The sequence below is a fragment of the Vicugna pacos genome, chromosome 27 (genome assembly GCF_048564905.1).
Source record: "Vicugna pacos chromosome 27, VicPac4, whole genome shotgun sequence".
Lineage (NCBI taxonomy): Eukaryota > Metazoa > Chordata > Mammalia > Artiodactyla > Camelidae > Vicugna > Vicugna pacos.
The window spans coordinates 12,840,412-12,858,021 of NC_133013.1; the positions used below are offsets into that span (position 1 = coordinate 12,840,412).

At 42.1% G+C, this 17,610-nt stretch overlaps 1 protein-coding gene across 4 annotated transcripts in view; it reads right to left on the reverse strand.

Moving 5' to 3' along the window:
* MCTP2 (multiple C2 and transmembrane domain containing 2) overlaps window positions 1–17,610 on the reverse strand; it is a 196,693-nt gene that overhangs the window by 94,801 nt on the left and 84,282 nt on the right. For 3 of the 4 annotated variants that reach the window (XM_072950717.1, XM_072950715.1, XM_072950716.1), the window contains 4 exons: window positions 16,677–16,841; window positions 14,252–14,382; window positions 5,517–5,703; window positions 2,863–2,956 (listed from right to left, as the gene is read on the reverse strand). In XM_072950717.1, coding sequence (XP_072806818.1) covers window positions 2,863–2,956; window positions 5,517–5,703; window positions 14,252–14,382; window positions 16,677–16,841 — 577 coding nt within the window. The remainder of the gene's footprint in view (window positions 1–2,862; window positions 2,957–5,516; window positions 5,704–14,251; window positions 14,383–16,676; window positions 16,842–17,610) is intronic. The other variant, XM_015234423.3, reaches the window with a different exon arrangement.

Genomic DNA, 17,610 nt, shown 5'->3' on the forward strand with positions numbered 1-17,610 from the left:
AGACACAAATAACTTCAAAATCGGCAAACAACTGACAGCAGGGCCACCGTGAGCATTCATTCCTCCTCTAGGACAAGAGGTTCCTGAACTCTGCGAACTGCAACCTCCACCTCTATACGGACCACGGCCAAGACCGGCCCCCATGGACTTCTGCCTGATCAGAGTCCCTGAATCTCAGGAGAGACAAACTCGAAGCATCAGCTACTACGGTTGTTTGATATTGTTTTTAAGAAACAATTGAAACATCAACAACAACATAACACTAATGAAAAAAAAAAAGTAAGAAGGTTGGAAAGTTCCCTTTTGCACTCTGTCTACAACGACCATCGTTGATCACCCCTGGTTATGCAGGGTAAATGCATTTCTTTTTTTTATTTTCAGGGGTGAATAACTCTGCTCCCTGAGCAACTGCAATGAAACACTCATTTATAAAGTCAGGCTGACTGGAAAAGGCATGTAATTCCTTATACTCCTAGCACTGGTAATGATGGGCACCTCTTCTGATCCATGAGCCAGGGAAGCTGGCATTTTTTTCACTCTGTATCAAGTGAATTGGTAACAATAAGGCAATAATATGTGAGTTGCCACTACCTGATATGATCGCCAACATCTGGCAGGTATTAATTACATTTCGATTGCTACTTCATGGCAACCGGCATCCATTTCTTTTTTCACATAGAGAAGTTACTTTACAACTCCCTGGATTAGGGCCACTTTGTTGCCCTAAAGCTGTACCTTGGTTTGGAATAGACTGTAGGAACCTGACAACCTATAAAGAACACAGACTGTGAAATTTGATTCTAAAAATAAAGATCAGTGTGGTCTAAAGACATGTGGAGCTAATGACAAGGATCTTTGCTTCAATTCAGAACAGTGATAATTTTCTCACAAATAAGACAGCGACAGAAAAACATCAGGGCATTTAGCCAAATCGCACAGCATTATTTGATTTCTAACCGCTGCTTTTTGTTCCTGGAATCCTTTGGTACTCACCATTATCCACTCTAAAACTATCTATGAAATATCTTCAATAGAAGGAAAATGGAAAAAAATGACATTTTCCCGCCAAATTAATCTAATTGGTCAAAATTAGGAGAGAAGGTTTTGCCTGGTCTTTACAAAAGACTCCCGTTTTTTAGGTTCCTCTCCTATTCATTTTATTTTAATAGCCAGAGCACTCTTTGGAGAAAACAGATTGGCTTCAAACCACCCCTATAAAGACTGGTTTTGGAGGTGCTTCATGGAAGTCACCTGATAGGATGGGTTAAAAAAAAAAGGGTTTAAAAAAAAGTATTTCCACATATGGATATAGCTGTACACGTGCCTTAAAAAAACTTTTAATGCACTGTAATTAGTTCCTGGTGATCACAAAAGATACAGCTACAAAAAGAATTTTTGATAATACTGCTTGAAGGTACAAATGAGTTCTTGGGGCTTGAGATGGCACTTGCTGAGACATCGACAATCCTGGATTCAAAAAGTGCTGTGTCTATAACACTGAGCTGGAAGTAAGACATAATCTGCTCTGGAGAACTGGTAGATAGCACGAAATGTGCTTTATTGATGACAAAATTACTAACATCAAAGGCATGTGCGAAACATCTGAATTAAAAATGTTTTCGGAAACTAAGTTTTCAAAGAAAGGAAAATCACTAAATCAGTAAAAGACTTTATAAACATGCAAGTAAATTCTACAATATTAGAAGTCATCACTGAAGTATTTCATCTACATCCTTGAGAATTTATATATTCATATTGGCAAAAAAGCTCATATTTTGGATATTCACACTGGGCATTTCCTTAAAAATGAGATCACCTTATCTGGGGGGGCTTCATAATAAGAGTAATGATTTCTACTGGTCCATTTTTTGAGGGAGGGTGAGAACTCCTTTTTGTTAAAACTATGCTTATATTTCCCATCATTTTTGTAATATAAAGTGCTTCTAATTAAAACTCTCTGTTCCAGAGTCTGAGTTTCCTCAAACTCAGTCTCAGAAGTTCAGAGGTTACACAAATACAGTGACTGTATCTGTGTGCAAGGAAGGGAGGGAGCAGACCACACTGGAAAATTACGGGATGGCGGCACCAACAAAGATGCACTTCCACATCAGCAGATGGACAAATCCGTGTTGCGGAGTCTTCCTTATATTCTTCAGCTGGTAAATCGCACCTGTCATACAAGTGTTGAAATTGTCCGCCCGAGGGTGCAAGGTGGCGATGAGAGCGTGGGTGGCACGTCGCCCTCTGACCAGACCCTGAAATGTCTGGATTACTGTCCTCACAGTCGAGCATAATTCAGCCCAGCGCGTACCTGCTCTAGCCTCTGCCTCTAAATTCAAGGTAGTGAAGCACCAAGAGAAATTCTGCATGAGGCAAGGTCACCTGCAAAGTGGTTCCACGCCCAAGACTTTGGTTAATGCTACAGAGACGTGGCAGACAGATCTGGGACCCCTGCACGGGACATGGGGAAGGAGGAAACTCTGCCTGCACACAGCACGGCAGGGGAGGGAAGGCGAGGCATCAAATCCATCTTTTGAGGTTCTATAGAAAAGCTGCTTCAGACAGCTGATTTAACAGATAAAGAAGAAATGACACAAATAATCCACAAATTTCTTTGGAAGCCAAATGGATTAGCACATCATCTAATCATAGCAAAATTATTTGGAAAAAAAATTTTTGTGAAAAATATGAAGAACTTACTGTCTGCACCGTCTTTCCTTCTATTCCTCTGTCTGAAAGACTATGAATGCTGGAGACATGCTTCTACTTAGTAAAACATTCTGCTTTGCCCTAAGATCATTTCAAACCAGGAAGTAAAGAAAAGTTAAAAAAAAAAGAATAAAAACAGAAAATGATTTATACCTGAGAAATCTGCTGCCAAGAGATCTACCGCCTTTAAAACCTTCACTTGTAAAATGCCGACGTCTCTCAGATCTTTGAGGGAGTTCTGTAAGCACTGCAGGGGAGAAAAGCAGATAGATCATGAATGAACCCAGCTTTCTGATACACTGTTTAATGCCACAAAGTCCTACAGGAAGTACATTCTAGATTTAATGTCACCTTTCCCATGCAATGCTAAGAGAACTGTCAAAGTTAACAGGAAACTTAAGCACTTGCAGCAAACAGATTCAAAGTGACTGAGAATTAATTACAGTTTCAAAATAAACGAATTACAAAGCAAAGGCAATCGACTTTTAACATCGCCCCCTGGTGATAGCACAGACATCCTACCGGGAAAATGGGTGTAGAGCTCGCTCAGTCTCTTTTCCACCACTTCTTTCTCTTAATGAAACGTATTAAATCACCCGAAAAGGCAACATTATTCTAACCTAGTTAAAGCAAACTCTATGGATACCAGAGGACTACACTTGGACCCTTTGTAGACACTTACTACCGCTGGAAAGAGAGGAGGGATGGATAAAGAACGAATTTTCCAGTCCACGTTTTAGCCAGCTCATTAAATTAAGAGATTGAGCATCGAGCATCACTCTGTCATCACATGTACTTTCATTTTTGGTTTGTATGAGCCAAAGCTTTAATATATCTACTGATAATTCTTAAGCACGTATAGCACTATTCTGTGTACATGGCATCGTTTAGCAATCGTGCATGAAAGAGATGAGCAGACAAATGCTGTTCGCAGGCCTCCAAAACACATCTGCTAAGAAAGACTCTGCTTTCAAATGTCTGGATATAGCATTTCCGTCATTCTTAGATAACTAAGAACCTGTGATAAGCAGATCCCGGGGATTTACGGAAGGATAGTGAAATTCCTGCTACTTAGGCACTTCAGGACGGAATAACAAAAGCTTACGAATCGTTAAGGCTTTCCTAATGTAATATGCACCACTCCTAAGAACTTCGGAAAGCTCTTTCTTCAAATAGTATTTTCAATCTAAAACAAAACAAAAAAAAAAAACCTAGTGTTTAAGCTAAGGTGAAAACATCTGAAATAAAATACTTTCCTAATTTAGAGGTGAAATGCCTTTGAAGATTCTCTGTTCCTACAACCTAAAAAACAAATCCAGGGTCTAGAACTTGTGCCTTGTAAGGCAGTCTTTCCCTCTGACATGCCAGCCAGCTAGCTAGCCGGAAAAAAATAAAAATAAAACACTTGATAGTTCTATTTTGATTATAGCCTTTTCAAACCTCGTTTCAATTTGTACTCCTCCGATCCTGAGGCATCATTCAAAGCTGTCATCATGATCTTACCTAACGTCACCTTATAAATACACGACCCTCCTCATGAATTTGGCAGATTCTGCAATTTATCCATGGGAAAGTTTGGGGGAGCGTTTTATTTTCATTTGCTTAAATAAAATCATCAAAGAGAATTTTAGAAGTGGATCTGAGGGATAAACTGGGAGTTTGGAATCTGCAGATACTAACTACTATATACAAAATAGATAAACAGCCAGGTCCTACTGTATAGCACAGTGAACTATATTCAATACCTTATAATGGCCTATAATGAAAAATATATACATATATAAAACTGAATTACAGTGCTGTACACCAGAAATTAACACATGATAAACAGATTACACTTCATAAAACATTTTTTTAAGTTAAAAAAAGATAAAGGATTTTGTCAAAACTTCTTTAAAGTACGTCAACCTTGCATGCGGAATCTGTGTTGACAATAAGATGCGTGGCTAAGCTTTGTACTCTGGAAGATAAAGGATTATTCAATTAATCAATACACCTGCATCAGTGGAGGATTCTGGAGGCATTAAAGTTTATGCTGAGAATAATATTCCCATTAAATAGAGATTCATCTTTGCTTCATTTTCATGCCACTGTCCTAAAACATGCCTTTCCTGTGTGTGGCAATAAAATAAACGTATTGATTTACAAAGAAGACGGAATAAAAGCAGAATGCAAATAAAGACACCTAGAAAGCCAGAGTACAAAAAACAATGACGAGGACAAAGCCGTTTGACTTAAAAATGCTGAGTGGACTTTTAAGCACATTGCAGCTACTTAGGCAAAAATCACAAACTGCTTTTCTCCAGGGTAGCACAGAACAGGTCTTTCATGCCTGTCTTGACTTGGCTTTGCCTCCGCCTTCTCACTTGATTTTAACAGATTCTAGCAAAAGTATCTACAACACTGCAAATAGTCATACTTGGTTTGAAAAGAAAGTGACTTTTGTGAAATTCTGGTAAATTTCCAATTTACATATGCAGATGTGCTACACGACTGTCTGCCCCCTTAAGGATTTTAATTTTCTCCAAAGAGATCCTGAACGCTCAAAAAAAGGAAAAGGTAAATAAAAATAAAAACATCACTTTTTTGGCTGTTAAAATGGGGAGGCCAACTCGAATCCGTTTTCACCTTCTCGCTAATGCATTAACCTCTAGGTCTGATGTCTTGTTTTATGAGACATACTATTAAACTTTGGACAAAGATCTTTTTTTTTTCCGCAGTTTTTCAATGCATAGACTTTGCTTCATCTGAAAAGTGGGGGTCGGAGTGGGGGTGGCAAGGGGGGCAGAGAAAGGTGAAGCACTCACAAATCGCTGGGCAATCTGCTTCCTCTCGCTGGGGTCTGCCAAGGGGCACACACACAGGTCTGAGACCGAGACCCCCGAACAGGGCGTAAGGGTGATCAACATCAGGAGAGTCCCCGGGCAGCTCTCCAGCGGCAGCTCCAAGCAGTTGGCTTGCTTGAGTGGGAGTGCTGCCATATCCACTTTACACCTGGAAAAAGTTGCAGGAATCAGAGAAAGAAACTGATTAACCGGTGGCTGCCACGGGACCTCCCGGATTTCCACATCACCCTCCCCGACACCTCCCTCTGTCTGGGCACAGGCTGGTTGAGCAGGTGCCCCGGGCTGGTAACACCCACTCCCAGGCTAAGACACTCGACAGTTAAGGAGGAGGAAGAGGTCAAGAAATTCAAAGACAAGGCAGCCTGGAGAAAACGGTGAATGAACAGCGAAGAATCAGATCATTGCCAAATCAGGTCGGCAGAAAGACAAACAGATCAAGAAGCAGGAAGAAAAGTTTCAGAGTTTCAACATTACGGACCAGGGCTCTAGACGGCTTCTCTGTGCTGCATCTTTTACCAGCAAAGAGAATAAGAGACACTGGCTCAAAAAAAAAGCAGAAAAGACAGGAGGAACGGAAGCGGGAGAGGGTTAATGGAGAAGCCGTTCTCTTCTAGATTAACGGCAATGGCGAGTTTTTATTTAAAGAAACGTGTTTAGGTGTTTTCCTAACAGGCACAGTGCCACAGGGCTTCCCCAGGTGGATTTCTGCTGGACAAATGGAGCATGCAGTGCCGCTGATGGATCCCATTTCGGCGGCACTGCCAGAAAAGGCCGTACCCATCTGCTACGAATTGCGTGTTTTCCGCCTCTTAACAGTCAACGTTCTGGCGATACTGAAAACCTCCAACATGTTTAAGTACAGAAGCAAAGAGCAAAAAGAGGGGGCTGAGGTGCTAGGCCATTTATTGGCTTCAACACGGAAACCTCTGGGCTTGTCTGGACCACACTTGGTTTGTTTATGTGCAGGTGGGTGAAGCAGACAGGGCTGAGTGGAGGGAGGTGGGGTGGGCAGTGGGGGTTCCTAGATGCCATGGGTGTGCTGTTAATTCTCATTAACCGTCTATAATTATTGAGCACGAGGAATAGTCAAGACTTCACCAGAAAATGGAAGCACTGCCTCTCGTGTGCAACAAGGATGGATTCTTAACTTTAACCATCCACAGACTCTAACTTTGCAGATAATAAGAAACACGCAAACTTGTCTAATATATAAAGCAATGAGTCACATGGATACCAGTAAGTTCTAGTCTAATAAATCTGAAAGAAAGCTGGCAATCCCTTCCCAATTAAAGAGGAAAATATCAATAATATTAAAAGTCTATACAAGTTTTTACTACAGAATAAATATCTTAATGGTGATCTGTACCTATAAAATTAAATATAGGTGGGTATTTATTTCCTAATTATCAAAAGTGATTTCAGTTATGAGAAGAGTGGGTAGAGCTTTGGCTTGTAATAAATTCACCAAGTATTTCTGCTGGAGACACATTAAATATATATAATAAATATATATATTTTAAATAACCCTCTTTGACTTGAATCAAAATAATCTTTTTCTGTAGCAATAAGGGATATTTCAAAGTTAAAGTTTACCACTGTGAAAAAAATAACTTGGGAAATATTTTTATTTCAAAGGCAAATATGTAAGTGGGGAATTAACTTTCCCTGGAAAGAAAGAGACGTCAAGTTCTTTAACTACGCCATTTCTACAAAACTAAGTACCTGCAAATTCTGAACAGGTATAACAACTGTATATATGGTTAGGAATATTTTGCTAAGCATTATTTCACACTGTTATATTCAGTCTCATTTATCTAATAAAGCTCTTTCTTATGGGAAGATGAATGATCCAAATTTGTAAGACTTTTCTCTGGTGGTCACATTCATTAGTCCAAAGTAGCAATGGCCTATGTGTGGCACATTCACTTTAATATCGTTAACAATGTCTTTCTGGTCCTTTGAAGTTTACCCTTTTTGTGGCGGTGGTGGTTTTGTTTTGTGAATGAGGAAAAGTCATTTAGAGACAGGATCTCTGAGAGCAAATTATGTTCGGGAGTCAAAAACGATATATAATTAGGCAATCAAAATTTTTTTCTTGGATAATTCATAACGGACCTGACATTAATTCCAAAAAGTCATCGAAAAAGACTGTGAACAATATTTAGCATATTTGCACTAACTCTGCAGACTCTCCTAGTGACTGTTCAAAGGCACAGTGTACTTGGATAGGGCTGTTTATGATTTTAAACCAAAGGTGAATCACGCACCGCATGAAATGCAAAGTAAATAGTGGGTTTCTTCTCAGAAATTTGCACATTTTCAGCACTTCTGAAGGCATTTCTGTCTACTGTGAAACTCACGTACCCATCTCATTTTTAAAAGATTATTTCGATAATGAAGACAGAACACCTGCATGAAAAACCGCCTTGCCAATTTTAGATAAAAGAGCCCCATAAATACCAGATTTCAGGACAAACATAATGGCTTCTACATTCTCAGTTAATGAATGAATTCAGCCAAAGACTTACTTTTACTTTCCTTAGTGACTTGAAAGAGCAAATCAAATCAATACATTAGCACCAGGTCAATCAAAATTCAGCCAAGATCCTTCCGCCCATGGGTTACAACCCAGTCTCTTAGGGTTCCTGACCCATCCAAGGAATTAATTGACTCTTAAGAAGTTGATGTCTTTAGTCTTCAGAATAAATTTAAAGCTACCCTCTCCCTACAGTTCACACCAGCTCCCCCCAAAAGACGATTTTCCATAAACATTCTATAACTGAACTGCTCTCTCCATCTCTTCTTTCCACCTGGCTTCCCCATTTATTTTCACATTCTGGAAGGAAGGAGGAAAGAAGGAATGAATTTCATACAAAACCCTTTCCTCCAGGCCTCCCATTTTATTCTGTTTCAACCTCAGTCCACATTGCTTCTGCCTGTCCTCCCATCCGAAGGACAAGCAGGAGGTTCTGGAGATGAGCCAGAGGCTGAAGCACCATGTATATTAACCCTCGGCCAGGAACTCCTTACTGTCTGATCAGCAAACGCAGTAGAAGGAAAAAAAAAAATTAAAGGACTTTTCTTCCTGAATTTCAGATCCTTTTACCACAAAACTCACTGAACCTTCTGAAGTATGTAAACAAAATGGCTTTCTTCAGGCTCAAGGAAAGATTAATATTCTAAAACCTAAAATCTTTAAGATGTAAACATTCTGAAACACATTCACCAAAGACACGTTTAATATAAAAATCCTGAAAGGAGAATCTGGGCTGCTTTTTCCATTTTCTGCAATGCACCAGATTCTACCCTGAGAAAATAACAAATAATTTGTCTCTTAATTCTTTCTGGCCGCTACTGAATCTGGTGTCCTTTCCCAAGGCTTTCTGGTGTCTGCTCAGCTACCCACCACGGGTGCAGAGCAAGATCGGCCCCTGAGAAGACCTAGGAGACCAGATCCAGCCCCGCTTCCCGGGCAAATCAAAACACCACCTCCTCCTCCCTTCTTTCTCATTCCTAGAAACACTCCTTGCTCCCTCTTCAATTCCAGAATTTTACAAGTGTTGTTACATACTCTTTTCCTCTTTCATTTTGTGTCCCCTAAAGTGCTTCCCAAACTTTATTCAAACAGTAACCCGGTTATGAGTGCTTACGAAAACTCAGCTCACTGCAGTGGATGCAAATGTTCTTTGAGAAATAAAACTCACTTTTTGGATATGTGGCTTAAAAGGCTTTCATAAGGAATTCATCAATTATCGTTAAAAATCACACCAACGTTAAAAAAAAAATTCACACCAACATTAATAGATGATAGGCACTTAGATGCTTTTTTTTCTATGAAAGGCTAGAGAGGAAATATGTTTACTTTGGGGACCAGACCATATGGTCTCTGTTGCAACTACTCAAGCCTCCCCTGTAGCATGAAAGGCGTAACAGACAATGTACACGAACACGGCTGTCTTCCAATAAAACTTTATTCAAAAACAAGCAGCCATCTGGATTTGGCCCATAGGCCCTAGTTTTGCTCACCCCTGACCTAGAGAAATACCCATAGTTCAGCTGTGGTGAATTACAACAATGGAAGAAGTTTAAAATGTTACAAGGTTGGTGGCTGACAGTTGTACTGTCACGGTAATAAAGGTATCAGAGATAATGACCTAAGAATAATTTTTAAAAAGTAACTTTTAACTCACCATAGCCCAGGAAACTCGGGCCAGCATAATCAAGAAGATGTGTTTGTTAACAAAAACTGGTAAACTGACAAAACTTAGAAAACTATTCTATTTGAGGGAAACAATGTGGAAAACAGATGCTCAGAGCCTCTACATAAAAAATGTGATTAATGAGCATGAGTAAGTTAGGTCTGTCCCCACGGCATCGTGTGTGACTTCATCCACAAGGGGAGTGACCGCGTTTGGACCATCATTCAGAAGGTGCTACACGCTGGTCCTAGGGCGACCAGGAAATTCTCACTCCGAAGTCAGATCTTAGACTGTTCAGTCCACTATAATCACAAGCTTCACATTATGAAAATAGAACAGCAGGGCACGGATGTGTGTGTGTCTAGACAGGAGCCACTGCTGTCCATCTGCAGGAGGTGGACTCTAACGGCTTTGTGACCTCACTCTTGCTTTCCTCTCTGGTCCCATCAAGTGACATCATCCACCCTTCTCAGACCTTCCAAGTTTCTCAGAATGCATTCGCCCTCCTCTCCAGGCCTTTGCCCACGTGGTCCCATCCTCCTGGGAAGTCCTCCCTTCAATCCCCTTGTCAGGCTCACTACCACCCACGCTACAGGTCTCCGCTTAGACCCTGTTCTCCCAGGAAGCCGCCCCTTCGGCTCCCAAGATGCCGCCTGCTTCCTCGTAGGAGCTGAAAAGCTGCCAGTGCCTGAGGACAGGACCCACATCTGTTATCATTTTCCACTGAACCCTCAGTGCTTTGCAGGCTGCCTGATACATGACATGCTCAATATTTGTTGAATAAAATGAACGAACAAACAAATGAATCTCAGTGGCAAAATAAAACTCAAGGTCAAAAAGATCCAAATGATAAATCAGTGTTTTTTGTTAACCAACTAAATATTCTGTCGTCTCTATTTAATCCCCGATATAAAACAAGAAAGGGAAATACATATATTTGCTACGTGCCTCCCAGATAAAAGTCTGTGATTCTATTCATCTGGAGAAAACAAGAACTAAATTATTTTTTTTTTCCTGCAAGTGTTTTATTTTTTTCTCTGCATACATTTAAGCCATCCCTTCTGGCCACCAGGCAGTTAATGTGCTGATTTAGCGTTGCTTCTGACCTCCTGTTCTTGTCTTTCTCCATTAATCCCACCGCATTTTCATGTTTTAATTCGACACATAATTTTACCGTATCAGTCAGCCAAACCTGCTCAAGTTTTACTTGCCACGATAGCTTTTAACCTCTTATTCATTACCATAATTCCATGTTTTATATTACAGACTGGTCAGCTTTTAACTTAAATGCAAGGGGCAGAAAAGAGTGCCATAGTTTTAAAAAGCTGTAAATCTCAGAGGCTAAGGAAGGAGGTGGGCGGAAAGAAAGTGGGGAGTGTGTCAAGCCTGGCTGTAAAAGCAGATCCACGGCACGGGGTGCAGTCTGTCCGAGGAAATACTTCTGCCCTGATTCTCCCCCGCCGCAGAGCCACTCATAAACTGGCCGCGTGTCACAGCCACTTTCTAAGGCACCACGTGGGCCCAAGGACTCGCTCTCAGGCAACCCAGTTAAAAACGAGCTTGTGCACTCTCACTCTGAACTTTTCCAAACTAAATTAAGCCTTCGGATTTTCTATAATGAATTAGTCTCCAGCATCACTGTGGCACGTAAAATACACTTTAAGAAAATGAGACGATTATTTCGAAAGGGCATGGGTTGACAAGGGGATGGATCTGGAGCTCCACTCTTGCCATTTTGTTCAAGCTGGGCAAGGGTCTATGTAGCTTGATTCCTTACTCTTCCTAAAACTTCACTGTCTCTGGACCATTGATGGACTCCAGGATCAGAGACTGTCTGGGTTTTTTTGGCCCGTGAATAGCCACTAGAGTTAGCAGGCACCATGGTTTCGGGGGGGCTGGATCTGCCCCAGCACTTGATTCTCACCAGCCCCGACCTCCTCAGGAGTGACCTGTGGCTCAGTGGAAGCCTGCAGGTGCACCATGACACAAGGGATTTTGGAAAGCTCCCCTTGAGTCAGGAGAGCGAGGAGGATGCTGGACGCCAGGCTGGGGGCCACATCTGAACCATCACCTAGCCAGTAACAGGTCGGTGACGGGCATGGTCCAGCACAATCTCCCCTTCAGCTCTGACAAGCAGTATGTAATGCAGGGTAGGTCTCACCCCACCTGGAAGTTCGCTCAGGGTAACACTGGGTAGCCGGCTCCCAAGAGATACCTTTCTTATCTTTTGTACCTCAGGAGAGGAAAAAGGAAAAGGATACCAAAAAAAAAAAAAAAGTCTTTAAAATCCATAAAGAGGAAGGACAGAATGGCCACTGGGGCAGGGATATGTCTAAGTTACAAACAGGAAAGAGCTAAAATAATAAATGAGGACCCAAATGACAAAACATGGCATAAAGGGACACTTAAATTATCTTCTGTGTCTGTAAAGAAACGTTAACACTCATTTGGAAAAGCATTTCCTATTATGTGAAAGAAACATGACAGCACAATGACAGGCGAAATGAAAGGCCATTCTTCTTTGCACCCACGAGAATAACACCATTCGTCACAGGAGGCCCTGATTCCCACCGTTCAGATAACGCCTGGGGACACGGAGTTCCCTGCGGCTGTGCTTTTACATAACTTATCCTCACTCCACAGGCTAGCACAGACTTTCGGATTCTTCTACAGCAGGTGTGACAAGTGTGGGAGACGCTGAGAAAAGTCTGACATGTCTGTTACCCCGCGTGGGTAGAGAAGGGAGAGACTAGTGAGTGATTTGACAGGCAAAACCTGTGAAATGCTTGACCCCAGGAAGACCTCCCTCGTGGCCTGGGGAGAGTGACATGGCTGAGTTCGCTATTCAAAAGCACAAACCTGGCCCAGGAGATGTACAAGGAAGTGATGGCTGCTACCTGCAGCCCAGACATGGGGGACAAAGGGCTGTGCAGAGAATGCAGCCAGGGCTACAACATGGGGAGGTGGAAGCGCCCAGGCCTCGGCCCCGGGCAGTGCTGCTCTCCTGGGAGTGTCTGGGCACATGCAGATGAGCTGTGTGTGTATGTGCAGGTGTGTCTTCCACGTGAGAACTGGGGAACGTCACTGCCACCAGGTGGGTGAGAGCCAGGCTTCCTAAATCCCCTGGTACATGCCAGGCAGTCCCATGGGACGTGGCACCCCTGCTGAGCAGCACTGGAGGAATGGTCCAAGGTTGCCGACTCCCACCCGCCCACCTCCGGACAAGTTACTGGGGTGGGACGGGGTGACGGCATCAGAAGAGCTGATGTGCTGTGGACCAGCCCCTGCTAAGTATTTTTACACAGAAGAAGCCCTGCAAGGGGTATGGGCTGAGCTGGGTCTCATCCCGAGGGCTATCTCTAAATTCCTTGCTGATGGAAAAACATTTCCCTTCTTTGGGCCTCTGTACTTTCTCCTCTATAAAATGAAGGCATTATACTGGATGAGTGGTTCTCAATCTTTCATTTTCAGCAATAAAACTCTCCCCTCAAGTGGAGCGGCAACTTAGAGCACAGGTAAGAGGGGAGATGCTTTGGTTTTCGGAGAAGCCCCCCTTCTCTAAGGGGTGACCCCCAGGCATCTCCCTGAACCCGGGTTCCAGAGAACTTGGTTTGGGAAGGACCACACACAGCTGTTGAGAGCCCTTTAGACACTATGTTCTAAGTTGAAGATTGGTGGACAAGAGGTGTGTATGTGGGATGAATAAATGGCAGTGGTTTGGTGGAAAGAATTTGAAAACACAGAATCCCAACCCTTGCACCCGCTGCTCTGGAGTCTACAGCCAAGGTGTTTGTAAACCTCTTGCATTCCACTTCATCTACAAAATGAGAGTAATTCCACCAACTCACAGGGGTGTTAGTAAGATCAGAGGTGAAGTGCGCTTCCACCAGCATCTCCTCGTGCTCACTGGGGCTGGCCACGGTTCAGGCACGATTATTTGACTACATTCTTACTACAGTTCTAGAAGGAAGCTGTAGTACTTACTGTATCTTTTGTTACATATGGGTGAGCCCCTCAGTTAAGCTGGGAGGGGCCAGAGTGAAGAAATAAAAGAAACAGATCTGGCCTCAAATGATTTCATTATGGTTTGCCACAAAGTTCACCAAAGGACACTGAAAAGTCTCCCTCCAATGTGGGACACCTAGCTTCGCAAAGTTACTAAATGACATGGTATTTCACTAAGTAGCAAAACCGAAATTACAGGGAACACTGGGAATTACACAAACATTTCCCAGAGAGTCTGAGATGGCACCTTATCTTGCTTTAGAGAATTCCTGACACATACAACTCTGCCTCCGTTTTAATCAACACTAAAACACATTTGCCAATTAAATAAAAGAAGCATCCACTCCCCCCACTCCCCCCACCAAGTTAGGGTCCAGCTAAGTTCTGGCTCCTCGGGAGCCCAGACAGACAGACAGAGTCCCCGAGCCCAGCCCCATGTGGACGTCAGCGCCACACGCGTCTCCCCCCGGGTAGAAAGCAGAGCCGACTCACGTGCCCAGACGCTCCTCGTGTTTTTTGCTGTCCTTTCCCCACACTTCAATGTCCAAAATGCCCATCCTGTCAGAGAAGTAGTGAAAGTCAAACTGTTCCCGCCACTGCGGATTTGCACTCTTACACAGTGTCTAGAAAACATGCAGTTATAATATTTATTGTCTTAAAATGGCATTCACGGCTACAGCAGCTACACATTCATTTCATTTCTAAACCGCAGGAGACCATAACGGCAGGCCTCTCTCTTACCAAGTTCAAGTTTTCTTTTTGGAACGACAGGGACGTCGAGGTTACAGGAATTGGTAAAACATCATACTCTTTAAGCTGACCCCCAGATTCACCCATTTATCCACCACATTAGAGAAAACAGTTACCCCATATGGTTTCTTATACATATAAAATATAACACCTTTATAATAATGATTATTGACATGTTTTCTTATATATAAACTGTGTGTGTGTGTGTGTATATATATAGCTAGATAGATAGATAGATAGATACACAATGTACCACAAGAGACACCTGGCAGTTGTCCTCTCTTATAGAAGATACTATAACTGGCTAATCAAACGCAAGTGACATTTTTATTGGCACACCCGTCCAGTGCTGGCTTAAGAACGATACATATTAAGTTTGGGGTCTTCATTAACATCTGTTAAATGCACTGCACAAGAAATCCGTAACTTGAACGTTGCTGCCTAGTTTTAAATCCGAGTTTACTGACTCCAGTCACTAGAGTGAGAGGAAGACTAGGAAAGTCCACTGCAGCCAAAGCTCAAAATGAACAAGCATGGTTTGAAAACGCCACACGTGTGTCTGTGCTCCTCCAAGAGGGACTGCAAACTGCGTATGTGTTCAATGCGTTGGCAGGACTTTGATTTTCGTTTCATTTACATAGAGATTCAACTTTTGAATTAAAAAATGAGCAAAACTGCGGGCCACTAGGTATGAGGCTCTCAGCACACAGCGCCAGCTAGGAAATCCCGGTGCCAAGCATCCCCGAGTGGGAAACAGGGGCAGCTCACACCTCAGCTGCAGCCAACATCACCCAACATCACTGACACTGTTTTTCATCGTCATTGGGCTTAAATATATCAGAATCCAGAATTTAGGCAAAAAAAAAATCCTATTAGACCACAAATTAAGTACCACATTCCCCAAGGGGGAATAGAACTGATATGGGACTAATTCTATGCTTCTCCTTGGTCTAAAGGGCTAAGTGTGCTCAGTAATGGAAAATTTCCCCGTTAGTCCTTAGCCCGACCCTGGCTGGCAAACGGAATCTTAGTGGAGAGCAGTGGTTATCCTGGATACACTCCTGTGAGATATGGTCTGGAACTACCTGGTTAACATAACTATCTATTTATTTCTGCCTTAACTAGCCTTCCATTTTTCACATTTCTAACAATAAACGATTCTTCAACCTGAGCTTCAATTCTCTACTCCTTGTGCTGGAGTAAATGACATTTAACATTTGATTTTGCAGCGAAACCTGTGTGGCAGAGACACCCTTTTGCCCCAATTCATTTTCCAACTCGTCTGCATCAGCTATGGCCTCTATACTGGAAAAGCCCAAACTGTAGATAACCTCAGGCTTCTTTTCAAAATCTCCCACTGTTGTTTTTTTGTTTCTGGTTTTTTTTTTTTTGTTTTCTATGTGGCTTTTGGCAAGTGACTTAACTTCCAAGTACCCTAGTTCCCTCGATCCATAAAACATAAGAAATATTCCTGTCTGACAGTTATGTAAAGCTAATTAATTACCATGGTGTGGAGACTACAGTTTTTGAAATAAAAAACACACCAAATTACTAAGATTAAAAATTAAATGGAATTTGGATCAGCAGAATAAGACGACCGATTTTTAAAGACAGCTAAAAATGCCATTACTTTTGTAAACAAATCACTTTTAATACTTTAGCTTTTTTTAAAATCACAGCAAAAATTTAAAAAAGCAGCAATAGGTGACTATTTTTGGTGTTAGTACTAACAAGTCAGAGAAAGCAAAGAGCATATAATTTTGAGAATATTTTTAGTTATCTCCAATATTTTAACCCAAACACAACATATTATGCTATTTTATTTTTGGAGGATTCTGAAAACATTCAGGAATCTTTTCCCGCATTCTATGAAACACAGCTTGCTTATTTCCAACGTGGAAATAAATCACGCATTCGAGTCTATTATTTGATGAGTTTTCTGTAGCTCTAGTTACTATATTAAAATAAATTACACTAAGCAATCAAATACCCTTATCAGTAGGCTGCATCTATACAATTATTTTGTTTTCTGAGATGCTTCTAATACCTTTGGGAGGGTTAAAAATAAATTCTGTTCTGGCGAAATTTGGAGTGGGAAAACTTTTCTTTTTCCATTTTTTAAAAATCTTACAGATACTGTTATCCTTAAAGGGTTGATGGAACTTACCTTACTTTTATACCTCTGGTCTCCCAGTTTTAACTGGACAAACATCTCTGTCATACTTCCTCCTGAAACATTCCTCCCTTCCAACAGAGTTATACTTATAATCCCGTTCCAGAGTTGGTTCTTTCTCAAGGTCTCTGAGAGCCGCAGGTTGCGTATCAGAGAGGACTAAAGCGAAACACAAAGAGGACACGTCAACTTGCTGATAATTCTTGAGTGCGACTTTGGCGATCAGAGGAATTCCAGCTTTCAATACGCGATTATAAGTAACACTCCCTGCCTGCTGAAAGCGTCCTTAGCCCTCGCTGGTTCTGCAATCACAGCTCTGTGGTTTCCTTCTCAAGCCCCGGGCTTGAAATGGACCGCGAAGGACGAATTCGAATGAAACTCGGGTTTGGTGCCGGCCTGCTGTCCTCCCACCCAGATGTGCTCTCTGGTAGGAATCCTTCAGCTGGGCCTTCGGCTGTTTTAATGGTAGGAAGGGAAGAAGGGCATTCTGGGAGGCGGAGGTATAAGAACACGGCAGAGCCCTGCAGGGAAACAGAACCCCTCTGGGCATTTAGAAATAATGGCTTTGAATTCATCCTTCACACTTGAGCCTGTCTCCACTTCCCTTTATTCCTTGGGCTACAGCTAAAAAGCCTAACACCACTGTGAGATTCACAGCTCCAGAGGGAGCCTGTAATCGGCCAGCCAGCCAGATGAGCTTAGCAGACCTGGGGAGAAGGGAAGGATGGATAAAGACCACGGCCCAGTGCCTGGGACCCAGTCATTGTTACCTTATTTTTTTTTTCCTTTTCTACGTTACATTACTCACTCACACACACCTTAAACAGAATGCAGAGAAAGGGCAAATATCCCCTATTATTAAATTATAAAGAGGACAAGCAGACTTTATTTATTTTTAGTTTTCATTATGGAAATTTTCAAACATACA